Source organism: Leucopleurus acutus (assembly GCF_964270905.1).
Source record: "Leucopleurus acutus genome assembly, chromosome: 4".
NCBI lineage: Eukaryota > Metazoa > Chordata > Mammalia > Artiodactyla > Delphinidae > Leucopleurus > Leucopleurus acutus.
This window is the reverse complement of record NC_139146.1, coordinates 36,940,128-36,954,748: the sequence shown is the minus strand read 5'-3', so window position 1 is coordinate 36,954,748 and position 14,621 is coordinate 36,940,128. Positions and strand designations below refer to the sequence as shown.

Here is a 14,621-nt window from a genome sequence, read left to right as displayed (position 1 = left end):
TAGTAAATTGTTATTATTACTCCTACTCCACTTGGCTTCTGCTTTCTAAGAGAAGGATTTATTCTCTCTGATACAGATTGTGTAGACTGAAAAAAAAAAAGCACAACCTAAAAGTTGAGAGTTATGTTTTATTCGGTGGAAAAAACTGAGCACTTAAGCCTGGGACACAGCATCTCAGATAGCTCTGAAGGACTGCTCCGAAGAGGCAAGGGGGAAGCCAGGATATACAGGGGTTTGTGCAACAAAGACCAGGTAGTCCGAACATCACAAGATGACTGTTCATTAAAGAAAGCCAGACATCTCAAGTTAAGGAATTTAGTGCTTTTCTACGCATTATGGGAAGATGCAAGAGTCTGGGCTCATTGAAATCATTCCTTTGATATGCACCTCAGCTATCTGGGGCCAGTATCCTGTGTTTTCTCATCCTGAGTTTCCTCAGGGTGTACGGTTGGGAGAAGGGGAGTGCAGGGGGGAGTGGGTGGCTGCATTTTGCAGATTCCATGGTGGGTATTATGTTTTCCATCCTGAGTTCCCTCAGGGCTCACCAGCACCATCCAGGGTGGCTGGAGCGGCTGTAGTGGCTGATAGCTGCTACAGCCTTTGTTCACTGATAATGGCAGGCAGCATTTTTAGTTCACAACGGTTCTACAGATCAGTGGTTCTTAGTCCCTTTTTTTAGGGGAAGCGGTAGACTCGTGGAACTTTTCAGGGAACTATGAAAGACTTTCACTCTCCCCCCATAAAAATACTCAAACATACACGCACGGGCAGGCACACACACACATAAGTACACACACACAAGTTCAGGTGCAGTCTGGAGTATTCCCTCCCATATGACCCTAAGAATCCCTGTCAACCCAGGTGGGAATACAATGTAACACACTCCATGGATGCTGTACTTGGCAGCTACAGAGCCTTCTTCCTGACCCAGCTGGGTTCACGTTACAGCTAGAATTCCCCGCAAACACTTAATTTGAGATCAGCGTGGAGCTACTATGCAAATTGTTTTAATATAAGAACGAGGAGCTCAGAATTGCTCGGCTACCAAGTTCCAAACGAGGGAAGTTTTATCAGGCCAGGAAAGGAAGAAAGGCCATAATAGTAGCAACTGATGGATCCTTCTTTTGGGTAAGCATGCACACCCACGCACTTACCCACAAAGACACAACAATAAAAGGTAACTCTCGAAATGATCATTTTTTAAATCATTAGGGATAATTTGCTATCTGAGTGAGGTGATTTTCAACAATGAACTGGCTCTGCAAACCGTTCCTTATCTTGGTGTGCCACAGAACAGCCTTTCTCATTTTTTTCTTTATAATATACAACACTGCCAAACAGAACATATTGAAAGAAAGTGCAAGCAGACAGTATTTACTCTAAGTGAACCAGAATCAAGTTTTAAATAAAATAGGCTTAACAGAAACGATAACAAAATCTGATCTAGCAGACTCAAAAAAATCGCTTGGCACAGAAGACAGCCTGCCCGGAGAATTACATGAGCCTCTCCTGTGCGATTGTGTTACATAAAATTAAAGGTTACAGCCGCTGGAGTTTATAGTTCTAAATGCGAGTCTGGTGAATGCCTAATCATGTTCTCTGTGATAGGTCCAGCAGCCCCAAGAATCTACTCATGAAAATTGAAGTCAGAAAAAGCATCCCAGTTCTTATTTTCTGTGCCTCTATTTGGGATTTGAGATGTAACATGGAATCGTATACTCAAGTTCGTGTCACATTCATAGGAGAAGCTTTAGACCGCAACTTCCATGGTCTTTCCACAGTCAACCTCCTGGGAAAGGCAGATACACTCAGGGCAGAGAAGCAGATGGCTTTTATTTAATTTATTTATTTTGCAGCTAGTCAGAAGACCACACAAAGCCTTATCAGTATGTGAGCCAGGCAAGAGGGCAAGACCTGTAGCTGGCTTTGCCTTGACCACGGCCGATACCAAGTTCAGCCATTCTCATTCAGGGGACTAGGTGACACTCCACATTGTGTAGGAGATAGAGGAGGAAGGTACTTACGTCAAAATAATTCAGCCAGATTGTGCCAGGAGGACGTGACCGATTCCTTGCAGCCATGAAGAGTCATGACGAGGGTTTCTGGAGGCTTCCAGTCTCAGCTGTCTGCTAGGGAGAGCAGAGTGGGAGAAGGAGGGTACCACCTTGTCATCCATCCTCCCTTTCCATACCTGGAGACCTGCCTGGTTGAAAATGAGTCTTGGTTGGGGGGGGAGTCAGATTAGATGTGTGACTCTGTCTCCTTGACAAAAGAAGCCCTCACCCAGACACCAGTAGGAGAATGGAATTCTCATCTGTCTCCTTTTGGCAGTGAGCTTCTGACTACAAATGTCCATTGGAGTCTCCTCTATCTCAGTCCTTCCCAACAGCACCTGCAAAATCTTTTTCTGTAAAGAGTATTTTATGGAGCTGTAAGTAGAAAGAGTTAAGAACTGAGTGCTCTATGAGGAATGAAAACATAAACTTGTACTTAGCTTTTAAGCATATATTCCATGTATTCGTCTTAATTATGCACATGGAGTCACTTACATCTCTCATAAATCTAGAGCTATATGTGTCACATAATCCTTGGAACAAATGATGACTTTATAGGTGACAAGCCACAGAGAACAGTCATAAATCCTCTGCTCTGCCCCCAGGATACCTTGGGCAGCATCTTCTCATACGAGGCGGTGGGATGCAGTTTTACTTACTGGTCTCCTTAGTGCTCCTAGCCCAGCGTCTGACACAAAATACAAGCTCAGGGCATGTTAACTAAAGCACTAAATGATAGTAGGAAGCCATTTGCCAGAAGCAGTTTGGACATTATTTCTAACCAGATTTTTATCGGGTTCACTTCTTGTGTTGGCCACTAATAAACATAGCTTGATTGTTACCAATATACCAGGGGCTGTGCTACACACTTTCTCTACATGAACAAGTTTAATCCTCACACCTGCCCCTGATGCAGGTACTCTATTTGCCGCTGTAGATCATCTCTGTGCCTCAAGCCCTTCCCCCACGTAGCTCCCAGAGCATCCCAGACTTTGGGTTTCCTCTTATATGCTGGTTACTGCCTCTACATCTCCCCAGCCTGTTTTTATTAGAGGCCCTGGGGTTTGACATCTGGCATCTCCTTCTTCCTTGGCGTCTCCAAGATGATCTCCTCCAATCTCAGGGCCTGAAATGTCATTTAGAAGCTCAGGATTCCCAAATTTACATTTCCAGTCTCACTTTCTCCGCTAATCCCCAGACATACCTGTCTAGAGGCCGGTAAGCAGCCACAGGAAACATGTCCCAAACAGGACTCCAGATCTCCCCACTTCCCCTCCCATCTCCTGCTGCCACTCACCTCCCCGCCCCACAAATGCACAGATCCTATCCTGCCCACAGTTTTCCCCAACTTGGTCAATGTCAACTTTTTCCTTCCGGTTGTTCAAGCCACACCCTCCTAGTCATCCTTGTTGCACCGGCTGCCCCCTCTGCCTGTAATGTTTTCACCCCAGGTGTCCATGTGGGCAGCTCCCTCCCTGCCTTCCGGATTTCCCTCTGGTGTCTGCCCAGTGAGGCTTCCCTGACCATCCCGCTTACAAGTCCAGACGCCTGATTGGCGGCGACGGAGTTGGGGTTCCTTTCATGTTTCCCAGCAAAACCTGGATTTCTACACACCTGAAACCATCCTCATTCATCATTTTGTCAGTGAATATTTGTGAGCATCACTTCTGTATCAGGTACTGAACAAGACCTCGGGGGCACAAAGATCCCTGTATACAGACCTGGCTGCCCTTGAGGCTCACGGATAACAGGAGAGAGGGTAGAATGTGGAAGCAATGCCATGTGGTGTGGGTCCACGCATGCCTGTAGGGAGACAGCCTTGCTGCTGAGTAACTGTGGTGGTTGCGTGGCGGCCGCCAATGAGATACATCCGAGTTCTAACCCCCCTGCCGGGAACTGTGAATGTGATCTTATTTGGAAAAAGAGTCTTTGCCGGTGTTTTGGGATCTTGAGATGAAAGCATCCTGGATTATCTAGGTGGGTCCTAAATCCAATTTATAAGAGACAGAGGAGGAGGTGACACGGAGAACAGAAGGCCACGTGAAGATAGCAGCAGGGATGGGGTTCTGCAGCCCTAAGGCAGGGAATGCCTGGAACCACCAGAAGCTGGAAGAGGCCTGTAACGGACCCTCCCTCAGAGCTTCTAGAGGGAACCCCCCCTGCAGACACCTTCATTTTGGACTTCTGCCCTCCAGAACAGTGAGAAAATATATTTCTGCTGCTTTAAACCAAGTTTGTGATAACTTGCTACAGAAGCCATAGGAAACTATAATACAATAACTGTGGCCTTAAGGACAAGCCATTTGACCCTCTGAGCCTCTTTTTCTCCATCTGCAAAATGGGGATCTTCCTAGCACCCCCTCATGTCACACAGTAACGTAGTGATGAACCATGCCTTACAAAATCAGGTGTGTTAGTGTCCACAGATTTTTTTCAAAATGAAAATATTGCTCATTGTTTTTACTGGTTATTAAAATAATACAAAATTTTAAAAAGAAAATAAAAATGATCTGAATTTCGTAACTCCAGAAACAGCCACTGTTCCCTACTTCCTTTTTTCAGATCTGATATATGTGTTTAATTTGTGGATCTAAATCTCCACCACTTTGCAACCATTCGGCCTTGCCTTAACCTCCCTGTGCTTTTTTCTCTATTAGTACAGGGGTGATAGTCACGTCCACCTGCCAGGTTTGTTGTGAGTATTAAAAGGGGGTGATCCATGAAAAGTACTTGAACTAACAGGCCTGACACAATATCTATAAATGGGTAGGGGGTCAGGGAAGGGGTTGCCTGGAGAGCCACGCTTCCTGCAAAGTGCTGGCATGGAGCTGACACACAGAGAGTTCCCCCTAGAGCACGCTGCAGCTGCTATCCTGATCACCCCTGCACTCAGTCACCGCACTCCAGCGACCTGGAACAGCCGAGGCCCTTCTCGCTTGGCCTCCGGACTTTGCCTGGTTGCCCCTCTCTTCTCCCACCTGGCTGATTCTTCCTTGCCCTTCTGGTCTCAGCTAATGTGCCATCGCCCTCCTGTCAGCTTCTTTGAGTGTGGTTCTGTAATAGGGAAGAACAAATCTGACTCCATATTGGATCTGTTTCTTTCACTTTCATATGCTATTGCTTTTGTAGCCTCTGGCCTGGAATATACAGGATAGCCCATTCTCAAGGCCCTGAACTTTAGAGGTATAACACTTTTCCATTCATACAGAGATAAAAAGTTGCAGAACAGAGAATAACATTTGCCTTGTTGAAGGTTATAGGAACATCGTGACCTGACCTAGTGGACAACTGCAAGAACAACGAATTCTGACATCAAGAGGTTTCCAACAACCAAATACACTCTCTCCCCTTTTGGTATAAAAGAAGCCTGAATTCTAACTTGGGAAAGATGGTTTTTCAGGACACTAGTCCACCATCATCTCAGTCCTTACCCAACAGCTGTCTCTCTACTGGCCTGTCCTGGGGTGCGTGGTATGAACTTGGACTCGGTAACCGTTCAGGGGCCTCCCCTCTGCCTTCACAGCCTGTGCTTATCCCCCTAATCAAAGTATGACCCGCTCTGCGAGTGTTGCCCTTGTCCTTCACCAGCCTTTTAAACTTCAGCTTCATGGAAGCAGACCCTGTCTTACTCATTGCTGGGTCTGCCTCCAGCACCCAGCCCAGGGCCTGGCCCACAGCAAGTGTTCAGAAAATGCTTGTTCAGCAAAGGAGGAAGTGAAGGAACAAACACTCGTGACTCCTTTCTGGGGGACCCTGCGCCTGCCCTGACTCTCAGGGCTGGGACAGGTCCCTCCTGTGTTCCCGTAGCCTCCTGGGATTCCTTCCACACAGTACAAATCACAGTTAGAGACTTTGCATGCATGACTATTCATTGAATATATGTATTTGTCAGTTCTTTCTGTGATAATGCTGTGGAACAACCACCCCCTCAGCAACCCCTCCCCCCCCAAATCTCACTGGTTTACAAGAACATATTTTTCTTGCTTGTGAGCTTGTAGTTCTGCTTCAGGATACACGTGGGGTTCAGGTGTACACCTTGGGTCTCTCATTCTGGGAACAGAGGCTACCCAGGGCCAGATCTTCTTGTGGTGGATGGCAAAAGGACAAGAGAGCTGAAACATGCAACGTCTTAAGGCTGTCACTCTGAACTGGCACACTGTCACTGCCTCCCATAGACCACTGGCCGAAGTAAGTCCTACAGCACGCTCCACCTCAGTGGTGGGAAAGTAGGAAATGCCCCCTCATTCTAGTGAGCAGTATCAAGGACAGGGAGAGAAGGAAAAATTGTGAGCCAACAGTACAATTTACACCATAGCTAATTACTGAGGATAATAACTAACACCTGTGTTGTGCTTATTATGTTCCAGACATCAACATCAATTCATTTATTCTGCATAACAACCCAAGGAGGGGGAAAAAATACTATTATCACCCCCATTTTGCAGATGAACAAACTGAGGCCAGTAGAGGTTAAGTAATTTACCCAAGTTAGCTTGCTAGAGAGTGGCAAAGTGGAATGAAATCTGGGAAGAACAGGGCCCAGCACTCATGCCTGTCACCATCCCTCCTCCTGCCTCTTGGTCTAGGGGCTGTACCTCCTTTATCTTGGTTAAGTACATTGCCTGGTGTAGACTGGCCAGTCAGTCAATGCTTGTGGGCAGAATGAAAAGCAAGAAATAGTTATTGATCATTTGTTACATGCCAGGCCCTGTTACCTGCTTTTATAAATATTATCTGATATAATTCTCATAGCAACGCTGGGGAGTTAGTATCAACCTCCCCACTGGAAGTGGGGGGGCACATACAGCCTGTAAGTGGTAGAACCAGTCCTGTAAATGATGCTTGTCTGACCCCTGAGGCCTAGCAGTTTAGGCCAATCCTGAAACTTTAGCTGGATGGGGCTGGCTCGTCTGCTCGACCTCTTCCCGTTGTCTCTCGGAGTTTTCTTGCTGTGTTAGACAGAGAGACACTCCCTCCGTTCCCTCCTCCCCCACAGAAAGAGACAGACAAAGAGACAGAGACAGCTTGGGGGTGGGGGAGACAGGATAGGGAGATAAAAAGAACCACTGCTTTCCACCAAAGCACAGACGGTAACTTAAGGCGCCCAGCAGATGGCAGGATGTGGCCAAAGATTCCTGGCTACCAGGTGCCTGGGCGGGCAGGACTGCACCGCGCGGGTAACCTGCGCGTCCCTCAGGAAGCGCCCTCTGAGAATCTGTGCTCGCCCCACGAGAGCTTTGGGGCACACCCATCGCATCCCTGTCATTAGTATCCGCGTGTCCAGTCTGGGCTCCCCAGCTCCCGCCGCCAGGACCCCACCGACCCAGATGCGAACCGCCCTTAGTTCAATTTCAGGGGACTCCGGAGGCCCACGCAGAGCCACTCCTAGGGAGAATGATTTGGGGCAAACCACGCCCCTTTGCGGACTCAGTTTCCCCGGGAGAATGAAGGGGTTAGACTGAGTCCAAAAGGGTAACTCTACTTTCACTCATTAAACATTTAGAAAAACACTAAGAAGAAAGAGCGTGTGTTGCAGAACTGGCAGACACACCACTGCCCGGGTCTCAGTCCGAGTGGACAAATAAGGCCAATAGGGCGTCCGGGGGTCCCCCTTCGTAGCCAGGACTGACTAACTACTGACCGAAGAGTTCCTTTACCCCTGAAATCTACCTGACTCTAAAATGGGCAACAACGCTTTTTCTAACCGTTGGGTTGTTGAGAGGTGACATGGGATTGTGTTTATAAAGCCCTTGACTGAGGCCCGGCACACAGTAGATGTTCACGACTCGCTTACTGCCTGGAGGGAGCGCCCCGACTCCTCTGGGCCGACGCTGCGCTCAGCTCCGGTGGGTCCAGCGGGGAGGCGGCGGCCCGCGCCCTCTCCTACAGGCAGCCCGTAGGGCTGCGTTCGCCCTCTGTGCCCGCCGCGCCCTCTCCTCCAGGCCGCCCCCGGGGCTGCGCTCGCCCGCTCTCCCCCTCTGCGCAGCCCCCGCCCATTCCCTCCTTCCCCTCCTGCTCCTCCTACTTTTCCCGCGCCGCCTCCGGTCTCCCGCGTGGAGCGCGCCTCGGTGGCCCCCGCGCCGCGAGCTCCAGTGTTCCAGGGCGGGCGCAGGCGAGGGGCGCGGCAGAAGAGTTAGCGTGGCCAGGGAGCGGCGGGCGAGGCGGGAGAGCGTCGCCAGGGGGACGCCCGGGAGGAGGTGGCGCGGTTCCCGCCGCTGCGCGGCGCTCGGCCCCCTCCGGCTCGGCGCGCGGCTGCAGCCTGGGCTGGGCGCTCGCGGCACATTCCGCACCCGCACCCCGGCGGCCGGGCATGTAGTAGCGGCAGCTGCGGCAGCCGCCGCGGCGAAATATGGGCGGGAACCACTCCCACAAGCCCCCGGTGTTTGACGAGAATGAGGAAGGTAAGAGGGCGAGGGGCGCCTGCCCCGCGCTGCCCCTTCGGGCAGAGGCCGGGTATCCCTCCTTCCAGCACCCTTGGCCGAGCGTCGGCTGTGTGCCCGGCCCGTGCCGGGCTAGGGGCTTCTACAGAGGCAACAACTCCTCGCGTCAGTGCCCCTTAGGGGCCGGGACGGTGCCGAGCGCGAGCCCGGGCGGGCCATTCCGAGAGGAGAGTGAACCCGAAGGCTTCACTTGGGGGAGCAGCAGGGATGAGTTGACTTCGGAGGCGAGTCTGGATGTTGTTGCTTGGGCTCCGGGGAAGCCGAGGTCTCCTTTAGAGCCCGAGGCTGAAGGAGGCGTTGTGTGTGTGTGTGTGTGTGTGTGTGTGTGTGCGTGCGTGTGCGTGTGCGCGCGCGTGTGTGTGTGTGTGTGTGGTGTGTGTGTGTGTACTACGCATTTGGTCTTATGCACGGACAGGTTCCATGCTGCCCTCCTCATTCGCCCAGGACAGCTTAGGGAAACTTTTCTTGATTAAACTCTGTCTGGGCGGAAGGCGTCCCGCTGTTGGCAGCCTCCCAGGTGGAGGAGTGGTGTAGGCGGTCCAACCTCATCTAAACTCCAGAACTGGGTTCTTATGGCTCATATCGGTAGAGCTTCGTATTTGGAATAGCAGAACCCCTTTTCCAGCGCTGTGTGTCTGTGGGCAACTTCCTTAACCTCTCTGAAACCTTTGTTTCTTCACCTAGGAGAAGAGACTTACGATTACCGCTTACTACCTTAAGGGGTCGTTTGAAGCTTAACCAGTGGTAATTCATGTGAGAAGTGCCTTGTATATATAATCAGTTACAGAGCTCTGCACGGTGTTCTGTGTTAACTTTGCCTCTAAAAGCTCGGTTTGCTATTGCACTGGTTTCTCCAGTCTCCACTGTGCCCCCAAATGAGAGCCAGGTCTACTGAGCATAGTCCATGTGCCAGCCAGTGTTCTAGGGCTTTACATGTGCTCACTCAGGCCTCATGGCAACTGTATGAGGTGGGTACTTTTGTTGTTCCATTTTACAGTTGAAGAAAGAGATGTGTCCTAGTCAGAGCTGGCTTTGAGGCTGGACAGTCTGCCCTGGAGGCAGTGCTTCTTGTGCCCAGGAATAGGCTTGTGGGCATCAGTCATGATCTCTAAATCTACCAAGGCTGTGGGTGGTAGTCAAGCGCTCACCCTGGCAGTCCCTCTGAATAGAATACCTGAATACAGTCAATGTAATTGAGTCACGCCATTTGGTTCTTTCTTAAAGGAGTTCCTAGTCTAGTGGCACTGAGGACCATCCATGGTGATAAGGGCAGTGAGTGGGACCAGTGCAGGGCCTTGGAGACCCAAGGAAGGCTAAGCCCTTCCTGGTTGTTTAGTCTGGAGCACAGGTAGATAGGGAGCCAGGAGTGGACAGACAAGAGGTAGCCAGGTGGGTGGGGGAGGCTCTTGTGTATCCCAGGAAGCATTTGGACACCATGTAGCTGAACTCTTCCCCAGTCAAGTTCATAATGACCCTGAATTGCTCTATGAAAGTCAAAGCGATCTTGACACTTAAATCAGTATTTAAATACGTGTTCTGCTAGGGACACATCCTGCTTGGGGTGGATGTGGGGCAGGCCTGTCCCTTTGGGAGAACTTCTGTCCTGTGAGGTTACATTCAGGGGTGCTCAGACCCTATGAGAAGATACACTCATTGACAGATGGAGAGGATGACTTGGGCCGAAAACTTTCTGTTCTCAATCAGTCAAAGGTTTCCTGTCTGTTTTGGGGAACGGACCTATATTAGTCTGCTCAGGCTGCTATAACAAGATACCCCAGATGTGGAACTCCCTGGTGGTCCAGTGGTTAGGACTCTGCACCCTCACTGCCGAGGGCCTGGGTTTGATCCCTGGTCAGGGAACTAAACTCCCATAAGCTGTGTGACATGGCCACAAAAAAAAAAAAAAAAAAAAGAGAAAGCATTCACAAGATACCCCAGATGCTTAAACAAAAGAATTTGTTGGTGGTGGTGGCTTAAACAACAGAAATTTATTTTCTCACTGTTATGGAGGCTGGAAGTCTAAGATCAAGGTGTCATCAGGGTTGGTTTCTGGTGAGGGCTCTCTCCCTGGCTTGCAGACAGCCTCCTTCTCCTTGGGTCCTCACATGACCTGTGTGCTCGAGGAGATAGAGATCTCTGGTGGCTCTTCCTCTTCTTATAAGAACGCCTGTCCCACAGGGTTAGGGCCTCACCCTTATGACCTCACTGAATGCTAATTATCTCCTTAAAAGCCCTCTCTCCAAACATAGTCATGTTGGAGGCTAGAGCTTCCGCATCTCAAATTTGGAGGGGACACATTTCGGCCCATAACAGGATCCTTTGATGAAAGCCATGGACTCCTTTCCCAGAAGAAAGCACAAACTTATGCATCACTCCCAATTTTAGAGGTTTGTGGTAGTAGCCTGGGTCAAAGGTCATGCTTTAGGTAATTTTTTAGTGTCTTTCTCTTTTATTTTCAGAGTAAATTTGCTTCCCTGTCTCTATCCTTTATCCCAGAAAATATGCTTTAAATATCTGTTGGCAAAATAGTTATATCTGGCATAGCCAAGCTTTTGATTTTCTTGCTGTTGTTCCTCATTCCAAAAGTGGTCGGGCTCAAGGTCAACTGCCTGGTTGAAATACAAGGTTAGGACTCTCCTCATTTTGCTGGCTTTCAGCTCAGTGAAACATTAACTTGTTTGATTTTGCCAGCATATGTCTCAATACCTGTGCAAGTAACACACTGTTATTTGCCGCCAATTGATTCGCTTATTTCATAGGCATGTACTGGTCATCTTTTCTGCACCCACCCCTGTGCTGGGCAGCAGGAATATGGAGAAGATGAAGGCAAAGTTCTAACCCTCAGGGAGCTCGCAGAGCAGATAAACAGCCAGGACAGTGTAAGAGAGCTCAGGGGACTGTGGTATCCTACAGGAGGTGCCCTAACCCCGGGGCAGAGAGGAGGGGTCAGAGAAGACTTCCTCTTAGACTGAGTCTTGCAGAAATGGTAGAAGTTCCCAGGAAGGAGAGGTTGGTAGGTAGGGGAAGGGTGTTTCAGAGGGAGGGAACAGAATGTGCAAAGACAGATGGTAAAGAATAAACATGGCTCTTTGGGGAGATTGTGGGGACTTTAGTACCCCTGCAATGTGGTGTGTGAGGCTGGAAGCTACAGATGAACCCTGAGTGCTGGGGTGGCCTTAAAGGGCCCAGTGGCCATGGCCATGTATTTGGAATTGACCTTATGGACATCTGTAGTCAACAGAAGGATTTTAAGCAGGGCAGTGACATGGTCTGGTGACCGAACATGCTCTCCCAAACCAGAGTTGCTGAGTGGTTGAAGATGCAGATACCTACGCAACCAGAACGAATCTGATTTGTAAGTAATTTAAAGCTAAACTGTAGCTGAAAATTTGCCATTGTGTAATTGTACCATAACTGTCTACATTCTGATGGCAAACATTTAACTTGCATCCAGATAATATTAAAAACTGTAACTTAGTGATGCATTGTGTGGACTCCTTTTCATACCTAATTGGGAATCATTATCGCGACTCAGCCAGGGAGGTCTCAGAATCTGCCTTTTACTAGAGAGTTTACAAGGACCTCTGGAAAACTGCCCAGGGTCCCATGGTCTGTGTATGGATGAGCTGGGACTCATGAGTTAAACCCCCAGGGCTGTTTAACTCCAGAGCCTGGTACCTAACACTGTTTCCTGTGCCACCCTTTAGGACCTACAGGAAAATGAATCCCTCAAAGATATGTAGGACCAACGCAGAATGAGACTAGCGCAGAGATCAGGCTCTGATAGAGGTCTCTTTATGCAAACGTCTATAGGAAGAAAGTAACAGTGCATCCTGACAGCACTTGATCATTTACAATAATCAGCTACCATCTTCAAAAAACATTTTGTTGAGCTGTCATATCATAATGCAAGTTCTGGGAATGAAAGCAAAATCATCTCCCTTTCCAAATTCGTGTCAAAATTGTTTTTAAGGTCTTTTTCCTTTACTGTCCTAATCTATGTCTAGACATTTTTACATAAGGGTACACTTGCCACACAAAATGATTTCTGCTTTTTCTCTTAGCGTCCTGTTTTAAGTAGTTTATGTTGCTATAATGTCTTCAAAATGACTATTTTAATGGGCTATAATATTCCATCTGATGGAACTATTGTAACTTAAATGTTTTCTTGTTGTTAGACATGCAGGCTGTTTTCAGTGTTTCATCTTTATAAGTAAGTTGCCTGAAAATTTTATACGTAAAGCATTTTTCTTCTTTTAAGTGAATTCCTTAAAATGAGGTGCAGTGAGTGAGATTATTGGATCGAAAGGATCGAATAACTTCTAGGACCCCAGAAACATGTTCTTAAATTATGTTTCCAAAAGGTTTTTTTTTTAATATCAATGTTGTATCAATTTATGGCCTGTACCCACATTTGAGGGTATCAGTTTCACAACCTTGTAAACAGCTCTGGATATTCTCATTTTAGATTGTTAGGAGTTAAAGGGACATTTAAAAAGAAATGTACCTTCTGTATTATTGTTGGGCCAGGTAACTTCACATGCAGTGTAGAACATGAAAGCATCTTCTTGGTTAACGTAAATGTACAACAAAAGTTGTTTAACTCTGGGCACAGTCAGATAACAAAGGCAATTTAAAAAATCACTCCCTGAAGTTGCAGTCATGCTTCACTTGGAGAGAGTCTTTTGAACCTGGGGTGTCCCTGTCATTGTGATTCACAAAGTGGCTGAAATCTCTTAATGGGGCAGGATTCGCTTCCAATTTTGTCTCAACTTTTTTAGAACTTGGGGCAAGCTCACTTATGTTATATATTGCTTTTCATCCTTGTACCAGTTGTGGCTTGTGCAAAAGGTGGAAACCAAACATATTCTGAGAAAGTTTGGAGTTGCTTTGAATGCACTTTGTTCTTTATATATAGAGTACGTACAGAAGTAGAGGCTGGAGAGAGGCCATGTAAGGGATGTGGGCTTATGGGCTTGGTGTCCACATGTGTATCAGGCATGTGTGTGTCTAATGCAGGAGTCTAGAATGTAAAGCTTAGATTTTAAGATCTACACCTCATTTGAAAGTTCATTTTGATTTGTCTTGTACATGGGGGATTAAGAAAATTACCATAAATCAATCTGAGATGGTTAAGTAGAAATGAATTGTAGGATGCATTTATACCTTTCAACCCTCCTAGAAAATAAATATGGATTTCATGAGGATAAACCATGTACTTATCATCTCTAGAAAGTCAGACATAAGTATACACACTAATGGATTTCATTGACTATGACGCACACACTTTCCCATGTTTTAACATTTCTGAAATTGGGATGTGCTTTATGATCACTGCTGGTCATGGTGGTACTTGTGATGTAATTTTATTGTTTGTACATGGTCACAGTTGTTCGTACTAACATGATATATGAAAGGTCTAAAGGAACTCTTTTAAGGGATGCGAAAGAATCACATTGTAGATTAATCGGCAGCATTTCTTCCTTCTTCGTGGCACATAAAGTAAGAGTGCATTTAATGTGGATGGCACCTGAAAGCAGATGGAATAGAGCATGCCTGCCTCCTTCAGCTGCAAGTGACAGAAAAGCAACATGAGTTCCTTTAAAGGGAATTAATTGGCTCCGGCCACTTCTCATCACTTCCATTCCGGTCCAAGCCAGCGTCACCCCTCTTGCTTAGGTTATTACAATAACTTCCTTAACTGGTCTGCTTACTTTTACCCTTCCCCTCTTCAGTGGTACCTCCATGCAGCGGCCAGAGTGATCCTGTTAACATGGGCATCATTTTTCGTGCATTGGTCTCCTCCTAAGGAGTTACAAGCTCCTTAAAGTAGGGATGTGGTGTGATTGATTCACTGCTGTGTCCCCAAGCCCTAAAACACCTGGAACATAATAGATGCTCAATAAATTTTTGATGGACAAATCAATAAATGAATGAATGGAGGTGTGAGTCTCATCAGCTGTGGCTGGAACCAAGTTCCTGAATACTATCATGAGAAATCTTCCTCCTTGGATTCTCTCCTCTGTGTGGCTCCAAGCAGGCTCTCTCCTCATGAGGCCCTTACCACCCCCAGGCTCACAACCTCACAACGCCAAGTGTGGAAAAGGGAGTATCTTTTTCACCATCG

At 47.7% G+C, this 14,621-nt stretch overlaps 1 protein-coding gene across 1 annotated transcript in view; it reads left to right on the top strand.

Moving 5' to 3' along the window:
* Positions 1-8,211: 8,211 nt before the first annotated feature.
* The window catches only part of STK32B (serine/threonine kinase 32B), a 354,328-nt gene continuing 347,918 nt past the window's right edge, over positions 8,212-14,621 (top strand). The window contains exon 1 of the mRNA XM_082838226.1: positions 8,212-8,455. Coding sequence (XP_082694352.1) covers positions 8,404-8,455 — 52 coding nt within the window. The 5' untranslated portion in view covers positions 8,212-8,403. The remainder of the gene's footprint in view (positions 8,456-14,621) is intronic.